The sequence below is a fragment of the Phaenicophaeus curvirostris genome, chromosome Z (assembly GCF_032191515.1).
Source record: "Phaenicophaeus curvirostris isolate KB17595 chromosome Z, BPBGC_Pcur_1.0, whole genome shotgun sequence".
In the NCBI taxonomy this organism is placed as follows: Eukaryota; Metazoa; Chordata; class Aves; order Cuculiformes; family Cuculidae; genus Phaenicophaeus; species Phaenicophaeus curvirostris.
This window is the reverse complement of record NC_091431.1, coordinates 67,538,814-67,565,317: the sequence shown is the minus strand read 5'-3', so window position 1 is coordinate 67,565,317 and position 26,504 is coordinate 67,538,814. Positions and strand designations below refer to the sequence as shown.

Below are 26,504 nucleotides of genomic sequence, written 5' to 3'. Positions count from 1 at the left end.
GTGAACTTCAAACAGACCTCTGCTCCTGTGGCACCACTTGTGGTGTTGTGCATGCTGCACTCCTCATCAGAGCTGCTCAGACCCCAGAAATTCAGGGACAAGAAAAATTACTTTCTCCTCTTGGGAGACCCAAATGGCTGCTTTAGGAGTGAACTCATCTTTGCTATCACTGGCAGCTCCCAACAGAAGCTGTTGAGTTTATTTCCAGGAGATCAACACATTCCGAGGGACTGCAGTGCATGTGCTGGCAGAGCCAAGGTCCACCCTGGCTCATGCCAAGACCCATTTGCCCCAGGGGTACCAGTTCAAGCTGTAAATCCCAGCCCGAGAAAGGCCTACCAGTTCACATGGCCCAGCCAAAATTCCTGAATAAAAACTAATACTAAAAATTAAAGGTTTGCTGGAAGTGCTGGCAAGAGCCAGACAGAGGTTGCTGAGTTTTGCACAGAAACATGGCAACAGCATTGTGGTTTCAGATGAAACTCAAAACACATCAGTTCTTCATTGGAGTTCCACTGCTGGGATTCAGTGTCCACCTAGGCAGCAGGAACCTGCCACTGGTGCAGGATGCAGCACCAAACTGATGGCTGGGAGTGCAGCCACCTCCCTCAGCCCTTCCAAGCCTGGAGCAGCTGGGCTGGTTCAGGAGGTGGAGGGCATCTGTTTCTCCCTGTACCTGTGATAACAGGGAGCCCCAGCACTGTGCAGGTCACAGATTTTGGCTCACTCCTCATAAAGTGGCAAGGAGGCAGCCCAACCTTCTCCAGTTTGCACCGTGGATGTAGCAGAGGCACATGGGGGAGGCACCTGGCTTCCAAGGCACAAAATGCAGCTGAGACCTGGGCAGGCAGCGCGGGCACCCAACCCCTACCAGCCTGATCCAGTGCAATGCGCATTGTACCAGTGCAACGCGCATTGTACCAGTGCAACTCATGCTGACCACCCTCTCTGTCATAGCCAGCAGCGCTGCCGCTAGGAGCTGCAAGCCCAAAGCTTCATCCAGCTCCTCAGTCTCTCACCCTGTATCCCCAAAACACTGAAGCTCGTGGGTTCAGGGCTGCTCGCTGCTAAGCATGCTAGTTTCTCCATCTCTCATCATCAAACAGATTTTCCCCCATGCGAAAATGCAGTCAGGCCTCCCCCTACTTCCAGGGGTGATCAGTTCCTTGCAGAGGAAACCCCTACACTCAGGCAGGGCTTTTCTGCCTTCATAGCAGGAGGGACAGCATCTTTTCAGCATCCCATTTCCACAGAGCTGCCCCGCGGCTGCAATCAGAGGTGCAGGAGAAGCTTTGCAGAAGTGTGTTACGGGCTGCTAGTTTATCTTGGATCACTCCTGAGCACCGACAATCCCACACCCCTTGGGAGAAAACCCTCTTGGCAGCTTTGAACGTCACCCTTCAGGTGCAGCAGTGGGCGTGTGGAAATACCTTCATGTTCAGGGACAAGTTATCTGTGAGATGCTGCACTGCCCTTTCCAGCCTGAAAAGCCCCGAGGCACTGACAGCTTGTTAGCAGAGGGGGCAAGAGTGGTGGAAGCCACGTCCCAGCTCCCAGCCCTGCAGCAGCTCACCCAGTGCCATTGGCCTCGTTGCCTCCACAAGCCGCACAGAGGCCAGATGAGATGGGAAGATAAAGGCAGCCCCGCGCTGTGACTGGAAGACAGTGTTACAGTGCTTTTCGCTTACAGGCAGCATCGCAGCCGTACACGGAAACCCTTGGGTTTACCCCTATCCCAGCCCTGGGAAGGTGGGAGAGCCGCTGCTGCACTGGGGAAATGGGCGCTCAGGTCTGGAAAGGGACAACACGTTTCCCCAGCACGGTGGCAGCATCAGTGCTGAGATGGACAGGACATCACGGGGTGAGCAGGGGTGCCAGACACACTCTAGGACGCTTTTGTTGAGGGCTGAGGTGAGGTCCATTTCCAGGGCAGGGTAAAGGGCAGAGGAAGGTGCCCCGCAAGCCCACCTCGCTGCAAGCCAGCATGACTAGAAAGGGAGCCACCCTCCTGCCTCAGATGACAGGACAGGCTTCCCCCATTTTCGGGGTGAGTCCAGGACCGATGGCTGCAATGTATCACACCATCCCTGCCCTGGACCCTGCACTCACCCCCACGCTCTCTCTTTATCTGCTGCTCACACCCTTTATGCCTCATTCCACCTCCCTACACCCGTCAGTGCTTCAGGGCAGGGAAAGTATCTTGTTGCCTCTTTGCGATGGGCTGTGGCAAATCGCTGGCACTAAACACACTGCAGTTCCTGATGGAAAACATCACAATCATGGGGCAGGAGCTGTATTACTCACCCGTGGAATTGCTTTCAGCTGTGTCAAAAGGGGCCAGGAGCGGGAGCTGCAGGGATGGAGGCTGGGAGCCCTTGCTCTCAGCTGCTGGCCAGTGGTGAAGCAGCACAGGCCACCAGTCCTCCAGCTACCTGTGCCAGGGAGAGGCATGTGCTCCCCCAGCATCTCTCTGTCCCCCAACACGGACCCCCAAAACAGTGACAGAAAGACATAGGCATACCTGTATAAGGTACAGGGCAAGACATTGCCCTGTGTCCATGCAAGGAAGGGACATGAAGGTTTGTTTTGCTGAGGAAATGGAAAGGTTCTTGGGCTGGGACTGCCAGGGGAAGAAGGGACAAGGTCCTGGCACCACTGCCACAGGAGGAGGGTTAACCTTCTGCAGCCCCAGGCTGGGTTGGAAAGAAACCTGAGATTCAGTTGCCCATTATTCCACCTGGCTGAGCCTTTAGCGAAGCTAATCCCCACTGACAACACCTAACAGTGAGAGCTGACTCAGCCCTGCACTGCAGAACACCCCTAACACCAAGCAGTCCTGCCCTGATTCCCCTGGATGGAGAAAAGACATCACCACACGCTTCCTCCACTCTTCCTTTGGTTTGGAGGAAGAGGGGCTGCTCTGGGTTGGGGGTTGGCTGCTCTCTGGCTGCACTAGGGAGCTGGTGAACCACACCTCATCCTTTGCCCTGCAGTATTACTGAGGTCTCCAAGCACGGTTGCCCTGTGGCAGCATCTCCAGCCCACAGCCACGATCTCGCCCTGCATTAACGTGAGGAAGGTTAAGCATTCAGCAAAAATAGGCAATGAAGTGAGCTACAAACTTGCAGCCCAGTGGAGGCACCACTGTAGTTTTCATCCCAAACTCTGCAATCCTCGATGTTTTAATATGCAGAGAAACAAATGGCAATTTAGCCAAGAGAGACATCAGCTAATAAGCCAACATCAGCCCAGGTTCCTGTCATGCCCTTTGCTGGAACCACGTTCCTCCACCTTTCCAGGCACATCCAGGAGCAACATGGACAGGAACACTGTCTGGTATCTTCACAGCAGCGCAGGAGCCAAAAGCATAAGGTACACCTGTTTCTGTGACCACTCATGGCCACTGCAAGCCCTGAGCACCTTCATTAGTGACCGCAAATGAAGCCCTAAGGAGCAGATCCCCTCTCTCCCACTCTCTGGCAGGAAGAGGTCATGAGCTTTCTGAATCTGGGCAAGATGCTTAGCAGGGAAGTGGAGTAATGGAGAGATCCTTGATGCATCCCTGGTTTGTTCTCCTGCAAGAGCCTGCCATGGCATCACCAACCACACAGCAGCTCACCACCAGGCTCATGAACGATGCTTATTTTTCTCCTGGTGGCTTCTGAGCCTTGAGCAGCTGGGTCTGGTGCAAAGACTTCAAGGCACAGGAGGCTACATCTTTGTGCCACCCCATACAGTTTAAGCAACCTGCAGCATAGCCTTGGGATGCCAGCCGCCAGCATCACTTCTCCCATTGCCAAATTGACTTTTCTTTGCCAATCCCAGCCCCTTTCCAGACCACATTTCTCCTGTTTTTCAATTCCCCCACTGGATCTTTTGATTTTCCTCTCCCTGTGATGTACCCAGCACTGGCTATGTGCCACCCTCGTCCCCTGAGCAGCATCACTTTACCTTCCTAGGAAGACTATACACAACAAAAGCTGCCGCCTGCCAGAGCTGCTTCACTACTGGTGCTCCCCAAAAGCTGCTATCTTGGCTGGGAAAAATCACTTCAGGGCTAGAGCATTTACCTGACAAAAGAAAACTCTGCAAACGAGCCATCCTCCAGCTAAGTGGACAGAAAACCAGTGGAAGATACTCCCTTTCTGTGCCAAAAAGCAGCCAATTGCTCCTTCCCCAGCTCGCGATGCAAATTTAGCCTAAGTGTTCTATAACAACCAGTGATTGCAGATGCCTCAGCAAAATGCTGCTACAAGGGCCTTCATTTCCAGGAGACACATGCTTCTTGACTTCAGGGGATCAGCCTGAAGTCAAACAGCTACATTGACCCCAAACCACCTCTAAAATGGTATTGATGAGCAAGGGCTGAACAGTTCAGTGGGCAGGGAAACCCTACAATGTTCAGCCTGCTCCGATCATCCCATCATCCCACCTCTGTCTCATCAACTTGCTTCTCCAGCTTCCTTCCATAAATTTTGTAATTGCCACTCAGAGCTGCCAAGGGAGCCTGGCAAGCAGGAGTTTGCTGCAGAAGAAAGATTCCATTATTGACCCCTTCTCCAAAGTCAGCACAAGCTGTGCCCCAACAACTGTTTTTTCAGCCATCATCCTTGTAAAGCATAAGAAGATTCTTCTAGGAGAAAGTTGTCCAAAGGGGGACTCGGGTAAAGACCCAGGAGGACATACCAGCTTTTGGAAAGGTCTGCTAGAAAGCAGTTACCACTGAGCCTGGTCCTGGCTGACCCCATCCACATACCAAGGGTGTATTAACATTGCTCCAGACCAGCTTTGCATTCAGAAAAATCTTTGTGCACAGCAGACTTGCTGTAAAGACCTTCAAAGGTAGCTTTACAAAATCAACATGCAGAATCACAGAACCATAGAATGGTTTGGATTGGAAGGGACCTGAAAGCCCATCCAGCTCCAACCCCCCCCTGCCACGGACCAGGACACCTCCCACCAGACCAGGCTGCTTACAGCCCCATCCAACCTGGCCTTGAACACCGCCAGGGATGGGGCAGCCACAGCTTCCCCAGGCAACCTGTGCCAGTGCCTCAGCAGCATCATCTGGAGAATTTCTTCCTAACGTCTAATCCAAATGTTCCCCCTTCTGATTTAAAGACATTCTCCCTTGTCCCATCACTCCATACCCTTGTAAAAAGTCCCTCCCCAGCTTTCCTCTAGCCCCTTCAGGTACTGGAACCTGCTCTAAGATCTCGCAAAAGCCTTCTCTTCCCCAGGCTGAACAACCCCCACTCTCTCAGCCCGTCCTCATAGCACAGGAGGTCCAGCCCTCTGATCAGCTTTGTTTGCCTCCTCTGGACCCGTTCCAACAGCTCCATATCCTTCTTATGTTGGGGATCCCAGGACTGGACACAATACTCCAGGTGGGGTCTTAGAAGAGCAGCGTAGAGGGGCAGAATCCCCTCCCTTGTCCTCCTGGCCACGCTACTTCTGACGCAGCCCAGGCTGCAAGTGCACATTGACAGACCACGTTGAGCTTCTCATCAACCAGCAACACAGTAGGAGTGCCAACGCATCAAACCCCATTGTAATCACCTCAGCTCTAGCATTTCCCTCCTTTTCCCCTCATCCCACCTCATGCGACAAGACAAGGCACGGGCTCTCTGGGGCAGCTCCGTGTTTGTACAGCTCTTGTTTATGGACAGGTCCACAGCTAAGCAAATGCCTGCAAGCAAGTGCCCACTCACTTCTCTGGAAGTGGAAACCCAGCACCGGCTGTCAAACAAACGTGCTCTGAATAACCCAAGCCCTACCCCAGCTTTCACAATAGAAATTAGTCACGGAGCAAAGGAGTAAATCAGGAGATAAAGGACAAAAGGAGTAAATCAGGAGATAAAGTTGAAACAGAGACCTCACTTGTCCTCTCTTATATACCTGAGACATCCCCTTTCTTTGGACCTTTCCTTTCCAGACCACTAAAGAGGCAGAGAGACCCTCTGCTATGGAGGAGGAGGTGATTGTCCTTTGCTTCAGATACTAACTGTTGCTCAAGAAGTCAGACAGCACCAACACCTCATCTCTTAAGTGCATCCCCAGGCTTTCCAGCTAAATGTCAAGGTGGTTTTGTTTACCCACAGTAGCCTGACTTTAGCAGATGAAAAAGCATGACCTAGAATCATAGAATCACCGAGACTGGAAAAGACCTCTAACATCCTCCAGTCCAACCATTAGCCCAATACCACCATGCCTACTAAACCATGCCGTGAAGTGCCACATCTACACACTGTTTTAACAACGTCAGGGATGAAGACTCCACTACTTTCCTGGGCAGCCTGTTCTGATGCTTCAGCACTTTTTCAGTGAATATATTTTTCCTAATACCCAATCTGAACCTCCCCTGGTGCAACAGACCCACAGAACATTCATAATGTTTGACTATCCAAACAAGGGCTCCAGAATGACTCAAATGTGCTTTTACTTGGATACTGGGGGATCTGGGGCATTGAAAAGTTACTCTTCCTCTGCAAGAGAAGACAGGAGCCTGTAGATCAACGATGGCTTTGGCCACATGAGGAACACCACAAGCACAGCTGCAATAATGTGCTACTTGGGTAACTTTTGCTGAAACAGATGTATGCCCTCCACATTATGTAAACTGGGCTAGCAGTGGTCAGTTTTGCCAGTCTCCAATGCATTTATTTCAAGGCCTTTTTGCTGTGGTACCTGTATCTATCACCAAAGTGGCCCTTTACACCACCAAACATCTGAAGCACAAGCCTGACCAAGGCTCACATCTGGCTGCTGAGCACAGGGGCATGACCTTGTACAAGTACCAGCCTGCTGGTGTTTGACAAGGGTTTGGTTACAAGTGAGTTTATTTATGATTACTTGTCTTGGCATCACTGTTTTTGCAGGTGCCCAGCCTGGACACTTCCTGCCCCTTTGCTGCACACTGCAAACAGCAGCTTTACCCAAGGGCAGGAGCAGAGAGGGGATCGAACAGAAGGTAGCTTGAAGCTACACACCGATTTATGTCTTTTTAAAGGCAAAAAGTAGTACTATGATACCTGACAGCATAACAGAAGCAGATAAAAGCACAGGTGCTGCAAGGCTACCCCTATAAGGGTACAACCTTCCCAAACCCCACGAGCGACCCCATTGCAGGAGCTGGGCTGGGAAGGACAGGGCAGAGGTGGATCACAGCACTCCTCAGCACAAAAGCAGGGGCCATCTCTCTCTAAGTACTGCCAGGCAGGGAACAAGCCAGAAAGAGGCCACTTCCCATGACAGCCCTGGGGGAGGAGGAGCAGGACATTCCAGTTCACCTGGTGCAGCAGTGGGACTGAAGGGGCTCTGCTCCTGTGTCAGCTAACACAGGCTTTAGCGCACGCCTCTGCCCTAGGGAAAAGCACAGATATACACACTGAGTAGTGACCCGGCCCAAAACCATTTACACCCACAACAAGGCAACAAGGGAAACAGCGAGGGCAGGACAGGGCATGGAGGACAAGCAACCAGTGCAGCAACACTGCAGCAACACGAGTGTTGTCCAACAATTGTGTTGGCAAATTTACAGGATCCCAACGTCAACTTGCAGCACAGGCAGATGGCACAAAGAGCAGGAACAATCTGACTACCGAATAAAATTAAAGCCATTGCTGAAGGCAGGTTGGGCGATTCCAACATCTAAAGGATGATAAAACAGAACAAAGAGAAGCTTAAAAACTAATCCCTGATTAACTGCTCCTGAAACCTGTCGAAATCACTGCCTGCATCTTGTTTGCTAATGGACCTGTCAGCAGCTTCTTATGCTGCAAGGGACACGGTATCAACAGAAAGCACTGCTTTGTTCTCAAGTCTGGTGTCTGTTCTGCCCACTAAGTGCTTGTGATCTTCTCAATTTCAGTGTACTGAAAAAGCTCTTGCAAGGAAAGCACAGGCAAAGGATTTTACCTACAGCCTCGCTCAGCCACTGACAAAGGAAAGAGAAAAATGTTTCTTCTAATTATAAGATAGCAGATATATCCAAAACTCAAGATGCTGCACATGTGTATCTATCCCACAGGACACACTGTGCCTCCAAATACTAGGGTGACAGCATCAGCCCTGTGCCACATCTCTGCCACAGTCCACTTTTAAATGCTTCAGAGTAAACATTTGGAAACAAGTTGTGAAACTCCTCCACAAAGCTTTGGAAAGACTGCCAACAGCTGGAAAGGCCAGTAGGTCTTGAAGTAACAAATTTAGCACTCCATCCAAAACGCTCCTTTGCCAAGCAACAACTGCCTACAGTTACAAAACTGCTTTAACATCCACTTGCCTTTCCAAGCTTGATCTGTTTCTCACTTTCTGCACTATCAGCTCTCATGAAGTCTGTTCTTTACCCCACATGCAATATACAACACAATGTATACAAAACATACATTTATACAATATACACAATACCTGTGCTTTCCTGTAGGAACATGCGTGCTGCCTCCATCAGCAGAGTGGGTGGGACTAGAGCATTCATTTGGTCCTCTCTTCCCCCATCAGGAATCTTCATGGTCATTTCACTCAAAGAGAAATAATCCCACATCCTGTTCAGAGTAGGGTTACCTAGAGCAGGCTGCCTGAGACCACATCTAGTTGTATTTTGGATAGCTCCAAGGAAGGAGGCTCCACTACCTCCCTGGGCAACCTGTGTAAGTGTTTGACCACCCTTACACCAAAAAGTGTGTTTTATGTAGAACTTCACACACTACAGTTTACATTTCCAGCCCATCATTGAGAACCACTGCAAGGAATCTGGCTGCATCCTCTCTACTCCCCTATCAGGTATTTAAACATACTGGTAAGATCCCCCCAGGCCTTCTCTTCTCTAGACTGAACAAGCCCAGCTCTGGTACCTTCTCCTTGTGTGACAGAGGTTTCATCCCCTTTATCTTAGTTGCCCTTCACTGGACCCGCTCCACATGTCTCTCTTCTACTGGGGAGCCCAGCACTGGACACAGCTGCCAGATGTGTCTGATCAGGGCTGAGTAGAGGCGAATAATCTGGTCAGTTCTGAATGGCAAGGCATTTCTTTGATTTTGGTAACCACTAGAATAACAGTGACTGCTATGATCTCCGTATTGAACTAGGAAACAGCCTTCTGAACGCACAACTCAGCCAGAATCTTCAGGCTTTGACGTTTTCACGTGAGTATGGCTGTTTCCTGCAATAGGAACACTTCCAAAACTTTATCCCAGCTTTATATTTTCTTCAAAATAAAAAGGCATTTGTATTCTTCAAAACAATAACAGGTCCCATTGCTTTTCTGAACAAGGCATATAAAGATAAATACAATAAACCACACAGTTCTGTGATTTACAAAACCGAAAGCCTTTTCTAGGACCATCCCAGAGTGAACGACTGTCTGACATGTCTCAGTGGCCTCAGATAGTCCATTTCTCAGTACGAGCTTCCACACTTTTGACTAGGCCATCTCCCAGAACCTCGAAGTCCTCCAGAATTGCCTCCACGTTGGGAACACAGACCAGCTCACTGTTCAGAGTTGTCACCATCCTTCCTTTCATGTTGGAGACCTGCAGGACACAAATACTGCTCAGAGCTGCTTTGCAACCTCTGCAAGCCCCGAATAAGAGAAGTAAATTGCTCTCCTGCCTTGTTACATCCAACCCCCGCCATACCACTACACTACATTTCTAAGCTTCACTTATCAGCACAATCACTATTAGAGCTAGCGCTCTAATAATGCTCATTAGTAGAGCTAGTGAACTGCAAAAGTGGCCATTCCAAACTCTTCCAGAGTTCAACCTCGAGCCACAGTCCAAAGAATACAAGGGAAGAAGAGAAGTAACAGCCAGGAGCATGCTGGAGATGGGAAGAGCACATGGCTGCATGGCAGAGACTGTGTGAGCAAAGCAGATGGCGTACGCAAAATGGACCACGCTGTAAAACTGAGTAAAAGATGCCAGGGCTCTGCTCTTTGGTGGGTGTCAAGACCTCAAATGGGAAGAGATCCTTGGCTCCAATCACAAGAGAAAAAAAAATACTCTCATGTTTAATCAAGCCACACTCAACTCAGATGCAAACATCTCCTCCTCTAATTTCACCACTGTGAATAACTAGTTTTCGCAACTGCAGCTAGGCTGAGTGGCCAATGCCTTCCGGCCATGAAGAGAGGGGAGGTAAATCACCCAGAGACTGACAGCAGAAGAGCTTCGGATGCCAACTCTGAGCCATGAGTCACAAGTTTCTTTGCGTCTTTCCTTCATAGAAAGCAGGATGAATCACTCCAGTGTGCCTCACACCTAGTCTAACCACCCTCTAGAGTTTGTCAGCCCACACGCTGTAGCTGGAAGAAGTCCCCACAGGACTCAGGCACCAGAAACCTAGGCTTGCCACCCCAGCTTCCTGCATGCCAGGTATTGCTGGGTAAGACACCCAAAGGCACAAGAATGGGACAGCTTGCTGAACGCATCAAACATCTTTGGTAAATAAGGCAATGCTCAGCTCCCAAGAGGGGACCAAAGAAAAGCACCTAGGACAGAGAGCTCTGTTCTGACCCAGGATTATGGTGCTGGGGCTTGCCCGGGGACACATGTTCCCTTCTCAGCTGATGACTAGGGGCATGGTGGCCACAGCCCTGTCTTGGTTTCACCATTTCTAAGAAGGGACACAGGTATGATAGCCATTTCTCAAAGGGCTTCGGGTCTGATGAGAGTTACACAAAGCAATTATCCTGCAGAAAAAATGCCCTCAAAGCTTTCAGGCCATAAAGGTAACACGAAGCTTAAAACAGAGTCAAAAACCCACCTTAAAAGGCTGAGGCTGAAAGCTTAAAGGTTTCCACAAAACCGCAATCACTTCTCCACCATGCTTGTCATAGAAGAACAAGGCGAGGTCACTGAAGGCATCCTAGGTAGAAAACAAATCAGACGTTATGCCAGACATGCCAGAACCTGTCCACAATTCAATACCTTTACACAGTGACAGTAGCTCTTCACCAGCCAGGAGCAAGACTGTAACTCTTCCAGCAGATTCACAAGACAGAAAGCAACTGGCAGCCCATGGACAAGTCCTAGGTGCCTCCTGCTGCCTCGTTTTCCCCAGCCTTAATGGATACAGTGCACTACAGACCTCATCACTGACTACATCTTGCTGTCCAAGAGAGCAGAAACATGACTCATCACCTCTCACAGGCCTGTAGCAGCACCCAGAATTCAGTGACCAGCTTTAGGACACTAGACTGCAATAGGTGACAACTCACTGAGTGTTCCTCACCACAGTCCCCATCAGTGGGATCTAACACCACCAAGATGTCCTATTCCAGTATCCATCAGGCACGTCCAAGATTTCACAGTGCACCAGATGTCAAGAGGCAGGCCCTGCCCAGCAGGCAACCCTGCCACAAAATGTTTTACTACATGGCAGCACAGACAAACCCTTGGATGCCACCATCTCCAGCTCCACAATTTGTGAGCCAAGGTATTAAAGCTGCCTTTTCCCTCAGGATAAATCCCATGTGTGCTATCAGTAGACAAGGAAATGTAAGAACTGAAATTTTATGCAACACCAAGTCCTCTCAGGTGCAGGGAGACGGAATGTTCAGTGGAGGCACTGCAGGAATCTGCCCTTCTTGCTCCTGTGTTTCAGTGGCTGTGGCAGCTCCTTTGATGGTGCTGGGCAGCAGAGCTCAAAAAGACACCTCACATAGAGAGATGACTAACATTCACAGTCTGGTTTCCTCCAAACCCACGCAAGCTGGATTCCCAATGCTGCAAGGAGGCAGGAGATGAGCACTGCAGTAGAAGTAGACAGTGCTGTGTGCAAGCAACTTTTCAAATGCAAAAGTCTGGCCCTACAGCTCAGCACCAAGCACACCAGTAGCTGTAGATATGCATCCACAGCACAGCTGACCAAGACAGCCAAGTTCCTGCTCCCTAACACTGGAGATGAACATCAAAGGCTCATGTTTACTGGGCCGAGCAAACAGCCCCAGCATCGGTACAAAACAAGCTCCTGCACACGGCCTCACCAGATTCGGAGCAGCCTACTGCAAGAAATACAGACCCTCTGCTCCCTCTTCAGCCTTCCTCTCCAACCCCTTACTGTCCCCAGCTGCAATTCTGCCAAAGAGAGGTCTCTGCTGGCTTCATTGTATCATGAAGTTTTCATGAGGATGTACATGGAAAAAACTCAAAGGCAAGTTTGGAAGAGGTCCTGTACAGACATAGTAGCATTGCAGGAGGAGAAAAAGGCTGATTGGGTCAGTGTAAAAAGTGACACCAAAGGATGAGGTGGCATTGTAAGAGTAAAGACCTGATAAGGAGGGAGAGGTGGTGTTGTCTGCAACCTTCAGAGACAGATTTATGAGATCAGATCTGCATGGGAGAGTCTCAGTTTAGCCAAAAGGCAGGGGAAGGTGAAACTCAATGAATGGCAAGAAAGTTCAAGGCACACTGACTGCCAGCATGCAGCTTTTTGAACTAAAGGGGAGCAGAGCATGTGAGAACCTGAAACAGTCCTGCTTCTCTATAGGGTGAGGTCTCAAGTGCCACACGATGCTCCCTCCAAGAAAGGTATTTCTTTTACAGGCACGTCTTGCTGGACAGGAGCCAGAAGCACTTGCAGGAAAGGAGCCCTCCCAGGCTCAGCTCATTTCCCAATAAAACCACTGTTTGGCCTGATACCCAACACCTTTTATCTAGAGAACAGAGAGCAGACAGCAGATGTTAAAAGAATGGCATCCAGCTCAAAATCGCAGGAAAGGGAAGCTTTTGCACTTGCACTGCTCCCAGCATCACCCAGCTCCTGCACTTGCAGTCACACTGCTCCCAGCGTTGTCAGCTCTACCAGGCTGCGGGGGCGCACATTCAGCTCTTGGGAAACTGCAGCATGGAAAGGGTCTGATGTATTAGTCACCAGACTTCTGTTTGTACAGAGGCTTGGGGAGTAAAAGCAAACAGACTTCACCTCCCTTTCCACATCCCATGCTCTATGCCTAGTGCCACTGGGCTTGCCTGAGCCTGCAAACACCTTCCTCAAGGGAAAGTTTAAGAGAAAAGGGAGAAAAGGCAGGAGTGCATTTGAACACCTATTCCCTTCTTAAGCTGCTGTACTTTTGGTTGCAATTCAGCTTTAAGGGCCCAGGGAAAGCTCTCCCTGCTCAGAAGGATCAATTCCATCAGCAAAACCTACAGCTGGTTCCCATCTTGCAGAAACATGGGGGACCTGCAAGCTCAGAGCTGCAATTCAGAGGAGTCTCATTGTCCAGTGAATGAGTACATGATGCATGGAAGATTAACTCAGGATTTGTAAGAAGCCATCTGGGTTGTAAAAATGAAAGGATGGAGAAAGGTGGCAAGTAAAACAAGACCCTGACCTAAAATGGGATTACTGGATTAAGCAACTGGGGCTAAAGCACAGGTTTTGCAATGAGGTAAGCACTCATTGCTACTTAAGCAACTACATTAGTGTTGTTTAGAGATGGTTTTTTTCACCTAACCATTTATCCATCCATTTTTTCACGGCTCCTATCCAGAAAACAGGCTCATTGCATCACAGCTGCTGGAAAAGCTTTGTAGGGAGGTCTCTGCACCCAAAACAAGCTTAGCAGCCCTTCCTGGTGCAGCAGCAGTTCAAGTGGCAAATGCATCAATCAACATTTGCTCAGTGCTTGGAACATTTAAGTGTTCTCAGCAAGAGATCTACCAGTACAAAACCCTACTAAAGCTACTTACTTCTAACAAACAACTACATTTGTGGTTAACACTGAGGTTCTTGTCATCCTACTGTGACCTGCTCTGATGTTCACAGGTTACACGAGACAGACAAAGCCTTCCCTCATGCCCAAGCAGAGCAAGAAGCACTGTCGAGAAAACCGGGCTGAGGCTGCTGCTGTGTTAGAGAGGTTTTGAAGCAGAAAAAAACACTGAGTTTTGGATTCATCTGCTACAAGGTTTTTCAAACTATCCAAACTCTTCCACCTAAAAATGCTTTATCAGAGCCACACACATAACGCTGTCCCAGGGGTTTGGGGCAGCAGCAAAGTACGGCAAGGAAAAAGCCACCCGTGTTCTCCTAGCTGTTCACAAATCAACTAAACCATTTGAGACTAAACAGCCACTTCCTACAGGACAACTGCAGGACCTCTAGGAAGGCAGTACCAACACAGAAGAAATGCAGCCACAAGTACCCTGTGAGCAAAACCAAGGGACACAAGGGACTGATGCCTTGCTGAGCACACATGTGCATCCACCTTCAGCCCTGGGCTCTACGCTGAGGGTCACGTAGCTGCTTTGCAGCTGTAAAAGGCAGTGATTTCCTGCCAGCTCTGCCCCTTCAAGGGTGTAGATCCAGACAGGAAGGTTTCCCCCATGGTACAAGGGCACACAGAGCCTTTTCAGTTCATCTCTGCCTGCCTGGAGTCACCATACGAGGAGTCAACCCTGTCAGTCAAAACAGGAAGAGAACAGTCTGACCTGGAGATATTACCAGTTCCAGCTACGTTCCATAAACACATCTTATACAGTGTAAGAAACAGAACTTTTAATACCATTAATTCCATCCCAACATGCAGTACCAAGATACACGTTCCTACTCTAAGAGGAAGAAAGGAAAAGGCTGTAAGTCTTTCAGAGAGGTCTTGTCTGAAGGTGCAAGAAATGCAAAACATTGCTTAAGAGGGGAGTATGTTTACAATAAAGCAAGAAACATTTTCCTGCTTATATGCACAGGAAAGATCTCTCATTTACAAGATGGGCAGCTCTTCTGCCACAAGCTCTTCCACAGGCACGTGCAGCCAGAGGAAGCCAAATGTCAGTGAGAGAGAGCCCTTCACGTCCAGTGAACTAAGCAAGGCTAAAGTGCTGGTAAGAAATGTTAGGTCTTTTAAACAGCCATTATAAACATGCAGGTGGATGTGGCACAGACAGCTTAATCCAATTTTCCCCACCATGAGAGAACAGCTCTGGATCTCAGGGAGACCTCTGGGCTTTGAGAGCTCCTGAATGCATGCAGATGGGCATGATCCTCTGGATCATCTCTTGAGTACAGAGGACAACCAAGCAGCCCCGGAGCTAAAGCTGCCCTGATCAAGCCTTCCTATGCTGTGTCCCCAGCAAACACCTTTGGGTTCTGCAGCTCAACAGCCACCACGACAGACAAGCAGTCACAATGGAGATCCAATGGAAGCCTCATTTGAGACACTTAAAGTTAACTTAGCTTTGCTGGACAACCCCTGCCAGGACACAACCCAGGGTTTCCTCGGGACCATAAGCAGCAGGGAGGCTGGTGATGGGATGAAGCTCAAGGAAAGGCCTCTTTGAGGGATGTCTGGCACTTGCTTTCCCTCAAAAGCATCTGGCTGCAAAGGCTTCTTATCAGGACAGACTCCCAGAACACCCCTTTTCTATCAGATCTGCCCCAGAGTTGAAGAATTTGCTGTCTGAATCCCACAACTTTCATCTCTACCTAGAGGCTTCCAGGCACCAGAGCAACTCAGCCAGAACAGCTCCTGCAGGACACCTCCTTGGAGCAGGAAAAATTTAAAGCAGGAAAAAAAATTAAAGCAGTCAGGACTCAACATCTCCCCTTTCATTTTCTCCTGTGATTAGGCTCCCTGTGGAAGGCGTGCAGCAATCCTTTGGCTCCAGAGCACTCCTGTCTTGCTAACCCCTTTGATTTGAGAAGAACAGAGACCTCTCGGGAACTAACAGGTTGGACAGGAAAAAAGTGGGTTTCCTGGTTACTGGGCCAAGTAACTAGGAGATGGGGAAGAGGTACCTCCCTGCCCCTCTCAACTTAAGGCATTTAAATCCCTTTCTCACACAGGAAGCTCAGAAAAAGTCAGATGTTTCTTCTCTGCCCATAGATGAGACCAAAATCCCGCCACACTGCTGCACAGCAGATGTCTCCCTTCATTGCTATAAACCCACCACGGCTGCACTGTCAGCCTCGGCTACAACTCTGTTGCTCAATTCTGTGGTTTGTGCTATTCAGGGATAGCAAATTACTCTGAGTCAAAGCCAGACAACTTAACGTCCAAGGGCCTTCTCATCCAAAATCTCTCGTAAGGACTCACTGCCATGACCACACTACTTTCCGCCACCAGCTTCTTGATGCGCTTGGATCACCCAGTTTGCAGAGCTGAATGCTGCTTAGTGCAGTGAAAGCCTGGAGAGGAGAAACACAAGGGTGGCTAGAGGAGCTACCAGCCAAAGCCAGGTCAAAGCACAAAGGCAACGCCTTTCCTTCAGGCAAGAACACTGGTATGCTGAGACAAAAAGCCAAGTGGTTTCTGATGGAATAGTTTCTACTGACAGCTCGGCATCACCTGCTTGCTGGTGACCCCACAGTGCAAAGTCAGATTTGAGGCCTTCCAACAGAGGCGAGCACCTGCAGTATCACCTCTGCGATTTTTCCAGGAGAAGAAACACTCGTCTGCCCAGAAAGAGATATTCATCAGTGCCTTCAGGTCTGCCTACTACAGATCTAGAAGCTGCAAGAGACAAGTGAACTGGTACTGCAAGATACCTCCAATACATAAGCCACAAGAGAACACAGCCATACCTATCTTAGAGCCTTTAATATGAAGAAAAGCCTCCCAGACAGGGCTGCCGAGGCAGACTCCAGGCTTTCTACCCCACAGAGAAAATTGTGACCAGTTCCTGCTCTGCTGACTCCTGAGCACCCTTGGATCAAAGAACACAAGACACCAAACAAATACAACACTGCTTCCAACAAGGCAACGTAATCTTTGCTCATATCAATGTTTCTTCATTGGAATGTTAGTATATTGGATTTAGGACCAGCTGTAATTTGTAACCAAGCCAAATGCTATTCCAAGTCTATTATTACCTGTATTAGAGAAAAAAAGCAGTAAAAAAAAATCAGACAGCTTGGATCTCACTATTGACTGGATCAATTAAGTCATAATTGCTTATGTGACAATGAAAGTTGCTTTCCAAGGAAGCGTCTTCTGCACCTTTCACTTCTGAAGCCATCTGCTGACACTGAGTTGATCAGAAGCACAAAAAAGTCCTGTAAACTGCAACACACCTATCAGAGTGTGCTTCTCAATTGACAGCCTCCTGCTGGGCGCCCACAGTGCTTCACACTGACCCCTTTGGGGACATGGAAGCTTCGGACCTGAGCATAAAGGCACCTCAAGTGCCTTGGCAGCTGCTAAAAGGCTCTGTTCAGCTGTAACCTCACCTTCCATAACAGGGTGGAGATGGATTTCAGGCTTAAAAAACACCTTTTCCTACCCTCATCTATACCTCCTGGTTGAGGTTTCATGGCAGCAGGTCAAATCCTCAACATTTAGGGCACAGAAGAAAGAGGCTGGTCTTGATATTCCTTCCCAGATCCAACACGAGGAAAGAGAGTGCAATAGAGAACAGTTCCAAATCACCGTGCTTCCTGCTGCCTTTTAAGTCTTGTGCACAGTGTTTCTCCCCCTCCTTCTTGCACATCCTGGGCCCCAAGAAATTCCCTAGCGCTCTCTACAATTCACCTGCAGGATCTCCAGTATCTCAACCACCTTCCTTCTCAAAGGCAGGAGAACACTGAGCATCTCTTCTCTGCCGTGTCCTTCCAGCTAGAGAAGCAGTGCTACTTGCAGGGAAACTGTGGGACAATTTTGAGGTCTTCCTCAATTGAAAGAGGCCTTATACGCATTCCTGTCTTTCACTCCCTCACCCCCTAAGACTGTCCCAACCTGCTGGGGGGTGACAGGATTGAACCTGCACCTTGCTAGACCTGGTAGCTCCACTGAAACCACAGATGATTCCCATGGGCAGAGGTCATCATGCAGTGCAGCTGGCAGGCAGCTTGCGACGTAATAGGGCTGTGCTGGGGAAACCTTCAAAGAAACCCTTGCAAGATTTCTTTGCCTGTCTCCTAAGCTACCTGGGCTAAGGTGAAAGGGGAGCTTGAACTGAAAGGGCCCAGCATCCTCAAGCCTAGTGTTTCAATTCTGGGACCTTCTTCACAACAGTGGCCAAACAGGGTCAGCGAGGTGGGAAATTTCCAACACTGGAGAACATTAGTTGTTAACAGGACTGCGCTCTGTGCAGCCTGCTCTAATGTCTGCTGGCTCTGCCCTAAGTGAGGAACAGGCCTCGAGACCTCTGCAGCAACCCTCTTGCCAAAGCCAGCCTACAATTCCTACAGCAGCTCTTACAATTCTCACAGCACTTCTGTGGGTAAGCACCAATGGCACTTGAAAGTCAAGCCAGGTTTTCAAAAAGGGCATCACAGCCCCACCTCTCTGCATGCTAACATTTAATGCAGCTACCACACATGAAGCTGGGGAGGGTCAAAGGCAAAGGCTGCACATCTGCAAAGCACTGGTTGTGCAGATCCAGTATGGATTGCTGCTGCCACCCAGTATCTTCCTTATCTCCCCAGCTTGCTGAGGCTTTGGCATGGCCAAATGGTGGAAAGGAACAGGGTTGATGACTTGGAATGCTGATGGTCTTCATACACCCACACTACTAACCTTCTCTGCCATCATGTATGTAACCAGCCCAGAGAAACAACCCTGTGATCATTACTCACCTTCTATGGCTCCTGCCATTGCTCTGACAGCAGGAGCCCTATTGGGACCATGCCATGGATTCCTGTACATTTCCCTAGAAAATACGGGTAGTTACTGTTCATCACGCACTCCAGATGGTGCAAGAAGCCACAGAAAGTCAATTAACTGTCTAGAGGGAAATGGCTTAAAGATACTTCTGCATTGAAACAGAATATTCTTCAGCAAAAGCTCAGGTGGTTTGTATCTGAGCTCATTCTCACATCAGCGGCACTCCCAGTTCCATGGAATGGGCAGTGCATTCACCAGGTCTTCTGCTGAAGAAGAGACTTCAGGTGCACACAAAGACTGAACAACCTTTGCAAAATACATAGAGATGTCACCAACAAGGTCCTGCAGTGGCAGGCAGCCTGCACGCTAGCAGGCAGCTCCCTCCTAAGGAGGCAGCTCCCTGTGTCTCCCCAGTGGGCCATGCTTACTCTCAGCTCCTGGAGATAGCACTGTACAGGGTCATAATCCACCACAGGAAAGAGGATCTTCGTGGCAGTGCTGTTCTTCACCACGCCCCGGGAAAAGGACTTCAGCGGACGGTCCACATTCTCCAGATGCCGAGGAATCTGGTTTGGATTCAGATGGATTAGGACATCGTAGAAGTCCAAAGGAGGGCGGAAGACCATCTGCAGGGAGAAGAGACCAGTGCTACTCAATATGGGAGACAGGCAAGGAGGACAGATGAGAGAGATTTCCCAAGCCCTTGCTTGCATTTTATTCCTTTCTCCTTGGAAAACAGTAGACAAAAGCCAACAATTTTGTGAGATTAGCGTCAGAAGTTTGCCAGAACATCCACAGGAAAAACATGACTGCAGTGGAGCCACAGGATGCTCCAGCCCACACTGGCCACCCCATTCACTCTGGGCTGAGACACGTCCCCGTTCCAGCAAAGGTTCTGTTCAGGTCAGGACTTCACACCCCTAAATCCCATGCAAGTGCTTGCGTAAGTTTTGGCTGGAATAGAGTTGATTTTCTCCATAGTAGCTGGTACGGGGCTATGTTCCGGATTTGTGCTGGGAACAGTGTCAAAAATACAGGGATGTTCAGTTATCACTGAGTGGGGCTTACACGGAGTCAAGACCTTTTCTGCTCCTCACCCCACCAGCGAGTAGACTGGGGGTGCACAGAAGCTGGGAAGGGGCACAGCCAGGACAGCTGACCCTAACTGATCAAAGTGATATTCCATACCACGACATTATGCTCAGCATATAAAGCTGAGAGAAGAAGGAAGGGGGTGACATTTGGAGTGATGGCATTTGCCTTCCAAAGTAACCACTGCAAGTGAAGCAGCCCTGTTTTCCTGGAGATCACCGAACAGGTGCCTGCCAATGGGAAGTATAAAACGAATTCCTTGTTTTGCTTTACTTATTAAATTGTCTTTCTCTCATCCCATGAGTTTTCTCTCTTACAATTCTCTCCCCCGTCATGGCCCAGGGGAGTTACCAAGCAGTGCCGTGGTGCTTAATCGCCAGCTGCAGTTAAACCATGACAGAGCTGTAACAAGGGCTCTGTCAAAGACAAGTTGGTTCCACCATGGCTATCTCCTGATGGATAAGCTAAATGTCCTCTGGACCATCACAGCCCACCAGGAAGGACATGACTGATTGCCACAGTCCAACTGTATCGCAAGCTCAACACTTTGAGAAGGGAGCTGCTCCCTGTCCACTTCAGATGTCTAGCTAAGACTACACACTCTACCCTGCTGGATTCCCAGGTCAGCAGAAATATCTAACTGCGGTTCCCAGGACTCGCAGATGGTGCCTGGAGAAGAGCTTTCCACAGGGCCAAGATGGTCCTCTCCAGCCCTACCCACAGACCCCAGGAAGCCCACCTGAATGCAGAACAGTGGCGGGGGGCAGCCTAGAGAGGGACAGATGGTGACCTGAGACAGGTAACTGCGCACATTTGGCAGTTCCAGAATGAAGACTGGAGTTAGGAAGCTAACAAGGGCCAAACAACACTCAGAGGACCTGAGGAGCTGATTAATAGCGGGAGGGTCCCGTCTGTCCAACAGGAGTTAGCCCAGAGGGCAGCATCATCTTCCATCAAGCTGACAGAGGGTGAGAGCAAGCCCCACTAATGGAGGGAAGCAATTCCAGACATAAAAGTATTTGGACAGGCAGGATTTGGCACTGTGGATGCAGTTGTATTAAAATGGAAAAAACTTAGAATTACGTGTACATTTTCATGGAATAAATTACGCAAAGACATGAACAGAGGCATGGAACTCTGCTCAATTAGGCATTGGCAGAAAACCCACTGCTCAGAGCTGGTTTATAGCCAGGGTGGGGAGAACACACATGAAGAACGTCAGTGACCAGCCTCAAGTCCCAGCTCAGGTCCACGCAGACCCCTTTTTCCCAATCCAGATGACCAAGCCCATGGTTCTCTGTACTCCTCCTGGGAGCAAAGAAAAAACTTATAAATCTAAGTCTGCATCTGCATGAGAGTGGGCACATTCCCAGGTAACCCAAATGCAGAGACAAAAAAAACAAGCTCAAAGCTCCCTCTTAGATACCTATGAAGAGAAGGCAACTCCAAATTGCACTGCAAAGGCTTTTCCCTCCTCCCTGCCCCAAGCTTTGCTTACAAATAGATTAGCAGCCCTGGAAACAGAACCCTATGTTTATCCCTAAGAACATCACAGGCCTCAGAGGACACTGGTATGGACCACAGAAATACTCTGGGGATATGAAAGGATCCTGTTGCAATAGCCAAGAGGAGGGGAAAGGGAAGGAGGAACAAGGAGGACAAGTTGAAGCGTTGGGCGGATGCTAGGGACAAACGATGGTGCGGTCAGTTTGGAAGCTAACCACTCCCAGCTCATCCTGCATGTCTTGGATTCTGGCTGTGGTTCACACTGCAACTGCAACACATTGGACACATCCCACATGTACAGCATCTCACCCCTTCGCAGCCCAGTAACACACACTGCTACCACCTCAAGCACATCACACCCCAATAATGCTTCCAGTGCAAAATACAGTGAAACTGAAAGCAAAATCAATAAATTCTTTTTATATGGTTACAGGACTGGTGCCAAGACAGGGTCTTGGCTACTTAAGACAAGGGAATCGCTTCGAGGAACCTGATCTGCTTGGGGTTGGTGGGGTCCATCCATCAGAGAAGCATCCTTGGTCATGGGTTTGCCAGGCTGGTGAAAAGGGCTTTAAACTAAAACTGCAGGGGAAAAGGAACCTCAATCCATCCCTTCTACCAGTCTGATGCCAGCCATAGACACCCAGAACCTGGACAAGGACCAAAGGTCAGTAGGAAAGCACCTGAAAAGGAACACAAAGGAATTCCAGCCACTCCAGCCAGTAAGCCAGCTTTATCAGGGCCCAAACTTTAGTGCCTCTATGCAAACACACGGAGCATAAGGAACAAATAACAGGAGTTAGAGACAGGTGCACACCTGCAGGGCCATGATCTCATTGGCATCAAAGAAACACGGTGTGATGGATCCTATGACTGCAATATTGGAATGGAGGAATATAGGCTGTTTAGGAAAGACAGGCAGGGGAGACAAGGAGGGGACAAGGGCCCTCTATGTCAATGACTACTTGGAGTGCACAGAGCTCCACCTGGGGATGGATGAGGAGCTGACCACGAGCCTGTGGGTCAAGATTAAAGGGAGCACAGGGACAGATGAAATTATGGTGGAGATCTGCTACAGGCCACTGGACCTGGCAGAACAAGCAGATGAGGCCCTCTATAGACAGGGAGGCACAGCCTCGCATTCACAAGCTGTAGTCCTAATAGGGGACTTAAACAACCCCAGCATCTGTTGGAGGATCCAACATGGGTCCAAGCAGGTACATGAGGGTATAGCAAGGTCCAAGGAATCCAAGAGGTTCCTGGAATGCATTAATGGTAACTTCTTTCTCTAAGTGACAGAAAAGCTGACAAGGAGAGGTGCTAAGCTATATCTTATTCTTATCAGCAAGGAAGGGCTGGAGGGGAATGTGAAGCTCAAGGGAAGCCTAGGCTGCAGGGACCATGAAACAGTAGAGTTCAAGGTCCTATAGGCTTCTATAAGGTCTCCTTGAAGCCTTCTCTTCAGCCTGGAGAAAGCTCTGAGCAGACCTTATAGCAACCTTACCTGAAGGGGGCCTACTAGAAAGCTGGGGAGGAGCCGTTTACAAAGGCTTGTAGTGATAGGACTAAGGGAGAAGAGCTGTAAATTGGAGAGGGGCAGATTTAGACTAGACATAAGGAGGAATTTCTTCACAATGAGGGCGCTGAGGCACTGGCACTGGTTGCCCAGGGAAGTTGTGGCTGCCCCCTTCCTAAAAGTGTTCAAGGCCATGTTGGATGGTGCCTTGGGCAGCCTGATCTAGTGTGAGGTGACCCTGCCCATGACAGGGGGGTTGGAATTAGATGATCTTTAAGGTCTATTCCAAGCCAAAGAACCCTATGATTCTATGATTCCTAGGGCAGCAAGGAGGGCATGCAGCAAGCTCACTGCTGCGGACTTTGGTTGAGCAGACCCTGGCATCTTCAGGGATCTGTTTGGTTGGGTACCAGGGGATAAAGCCCTGGAGGGAGAGGGGCACAAGAAAGCTGGTTAATAATCAAGGATCACCTCCTGCACATTCAGGAGCGATGCATCCCAACAAAGAGGAAGTCAGGTGAAAACATCAGGAGGCCTGCATGGATAAAACAAGGAGCTCCTGTACCAACTCAAAGACAAAAAGGAAGCTTACAAAGGGTAGAAACAAGGGCAGGTAGCCTGGAAGGAACACAAAGAAATTGTTCAAACAGCCCAAGTTATGAAAGCTAAAGCCCTGGTAGAATTAAATCTGGCCAGGGAAGTCAAGGACAAGAAAAGCTTCTATAGGTACGTTGGTGATAAAAGGAAGACCAGGGAGAATGTGGGCCCTCTCCAAAAGGAAACAGGAGACCTGGTTACCCAGGATATGGAGAAGGATGAGGTACTCAAGGACTTTTTTGCCCCAGTCTTCACCGGCAAGAGTTCAAGGCACACCGCCCAAGGCACAGAATGCAAAAGCAGTAGCTGGTAGAGCAAGGAACCCTAGGAGTTCTCCTCACTGTAGGACAGAATCAGGTGTGAGACCATCTAAGGCACCTGAAGGTACACGAGTCCATGGGGCCTGATGAGATGCATTCAAGGCTCCTGAAGGAACACCGTAGATGAAGTTGCTAAGCAACTTCATTCCAGGGCAACCACATATGGCCATAGCATGAATCCTCTTAACACATCCCAGTGATCATCACAGAAGACCAGTATGCTTTGCCAGAGCCTGAAAAACGTTGTGCTGGTGCCCCAGCTGGTTACCTTCACATCCTGGTTGTTAAGTGGGTCCATGAGCTGCTCCTCCAGGGCACGTAAAGACTCCGAGGCCAGCACAAGAAGGCGCTGCAGGATCTGGGGAGGGAAGAAAAGTGAAACTCAGCCATCCTGGTTTTATCAGGATGTGATACTCACCAATCAGAACTCCAGCACTGGGAGCAGAGAACTGCCCCAAGCCAGGAGCCTCCATGGGGCAAGGACAGAGAATCCAGCTCACCTGCACTGAGGGTTGCTCCTGCGTCCACATGGAGCTCCACCGGTCTTTGGGGGTGGCAATGAACATTACAGGGAGGCGAGAGCGAGCAGCCAGAAACTTGCTCTTGATCTCTGTGCAGTCAGCGTCTGGAGAGGGCAGGCAAACAGGTGAGAAATGCCATCCACAGCCCTCCAACCTCCTCGCCCATGGATTGCAGACCAGAAAGGAGCAGTACAACAAACTCTATTCTCTGCCACCCTCATATCCCACAGTCCACATGCAACTGTTGCTCCAGAAAGACAGCACGTATCCAAAACACAATCAAGAGACAAAACACAAGAACAGTGCAGCACCACAGATCTGCCTGGATAAGCCAACATGCTCCTTTGGAAACGAGGAGCTTTGCAAGGAAATTCTCAAGGATCAGGTGGTAACAAAACCTGGAGGACTGCAGGCCTCCTCCCTTGCAGGTTTTGCAGTCGGGGCCTAGCAGATGATCCCTGTGATCCGAGTAGCTTAGTTCAGCTCTTGGAGCAGACAGGCAGCAGGAGGCTTTGAAGCTTCCTGTTTAAGAGCCTGGCTGCTCCCCCAGCACAGGTGAAGGTTTGGCCCCTGGGAGCCAGGATAAAGCCTCAAGCAAAAACACCAACTACGAAGGAGCAGAGGGCTTCAAAGACACCACCACATCCAAAAACAACCAGGTTTATCACAGATTTCAGTGAGAGCAGAAGCAGCAATGCATCATAATGGAAATCAGTTTCTTCAAAGGCAAGCAAGAGGAACAAAAAAAAAAAAAAACACACCACAACTAAACCCAGTCCAAAACCATGCTAAGCACAGCAGGACAGGAGTAAGGGAGTGGAAAACATCCTTGGCCCTGACAGAGGCTGTAACATTTCCATGTGTCCAGGACACCTGGCACTTGATGCTGACCAAGGAGTGCTCATGCCATGGCTCTGCTGAGTGCTGCCTGCTCACCTGTGAGGCCAGCATTCAGGTTGATGATCAGAGGGCTGTTTTTCCAGTCAAAGGTTGCCAGCAAGTCAAGAAAGCGCAGGAATCCCACCTGGGGAGAACTGTAGGCAAAGCAAAACAGTTCAACACTGGCATTTGCTATCCTGGTAGCAAGAGGGGCTTGGCTTGGGGGTGACTTAGTGATGACCACCCCATATGCAGCACATGATGGGATAGACCTAGTGGCAAAGGAAATTCTAAAACAAGCACGACACACTTCTCCAAACCATCTGGAGAAAATCTTTCCAACTTGTTCCTTGCTCCCCAGGCAAAAGAAACCAGCAGAAAGTGAAACACTGCTTCTAGTTGCCCCATCTCCTGACACTCTCCCCACTCAGCCTCCTGCTGTTAGAGCAAGGCAGAGGTACAGACGGGGCTGCTGCTCCCCATCCCTGATACAGCTCTCAACACTGGCCAAGTTCCCACTATGCCTCTTCCCCTGCAACACAACACAGGTGTGAAGCATGGCAGCTGGGAGATGGGGCTCCTGCTAGCAAGGTATTTTAGAAGACAAGAAAGCATTCTAGGCATCAGGCTATTATTCCTGCTACTTTTGGGAAGGAAATCAGACCCTGAGTGCAGGACAGAGTAATCTTTAGTCTCCATGCAGACTGAATCCACTTCCTTTAACTTTATTTCACTCCTCCCAAGTCGTATCCCACCCACAGGCCAAGGGCCAGCAAGCAATTGGCCCCACAGGGTTATTTACCAATGTGCTACTCTATTCAGCTCTCAGCAGCCACCCTCTTGCCCTTCCCTCAGAAGTCCTATCCAGGATAAGGGGAGGCTGCAGCCACCAGCATCACCACAACATCCCTTCCCAGGGAACCTAGAAGCCCCAGTGTGCTGGTAGCCACAATACAGCTCTCATCCCTGCTTTTCCTGGTCACAATCCCCAGGAGGCAATGGATCCCACCAGCCCTTAGGATGACCTAAGACACCCCATTGTTGTGCCACCAGGACCCAGAGGCCACAAGGACACTCATCCCCACCCTTACCTGCTTCCCACCTTTCTCTGCAGCACCCAGAGAGGGGAAACCACAGCCCAACAGCATCAAGCATTTCCACCTTCTCTGCCCAGACACTCCCAACAGGACAGGTTATGGCAGCATGGGGGCCTTGTACTCCCTGCTCTGCATCCCCCAGCACCTCCTGCCCTAGCAGAATCCCATTTCTCCTCCATCTCAGGTAAGAAAAGAAACACTAAATCCTCCTCAAGCCAGTCCAGACTCCTCATCCTCACCTCGGTGGCGTGAAGGGGGCTGGATGGACGAAGAGAAATGCCACAAGGAGATCCACACACTCCTCAGAGATGTTGTCGCTCAGGAGCTGGGCACTGATCCAGCGCTTGGCCAGACGGCAAGTGCTGCCGAAGACAGGATGCTGCTGCTGGAGCCTACGAAAAAGAGAAACAAGCTCAACCACATATCTCAGGATCC

The 26,504-nt window shown here is 49.6% G+C and overlaps 1 protein-coding gene across 1 annotated transcript in view; it reads right to left on the bottom strand.

Annotated features, from left to right (window-relative positions):
- Positions 1-9,227: 9,227 nt before the first annotated feature.
- Positions 9,228-26,504, bottom strand: part of NOL6 (nucleolar protein 6) — a 29,619-nt gene continuing 12,342 nt past the window's right edge. The window contains exons 20-26 of the mRNA XM_069880915.1: positions 26,309-26,461; positions 25,030-25,127; positions 24,073-24,197; positions 23,841-23,930; positions 18,970-19,167; positions 10,765-10,866; positions 9,228-9,530 (exon numbers count right to left, since the gene is read on the bottom strand). Of these exons, the coding sequence (XP_069737016.1) occupies positions 9,381-9,530; positions 10,765-10,866; positions 18,970-19,167; positions 23,841-23,930; positions 24,073-24,197; positions 25,030-25,127; positions 26,309-26,461 (916 nt within the window). The 3' untranslated portion in view covers positions 9,228-9,380. The remainder of the gene's footprint in view (positions 9,531-10,764; positions 10,867-18,969; positions 19,168-23,840; positions 23,931-24,072; positions 24,198-25,029; positions 25,128-26,308; positions 26,462-26,504) is intronic.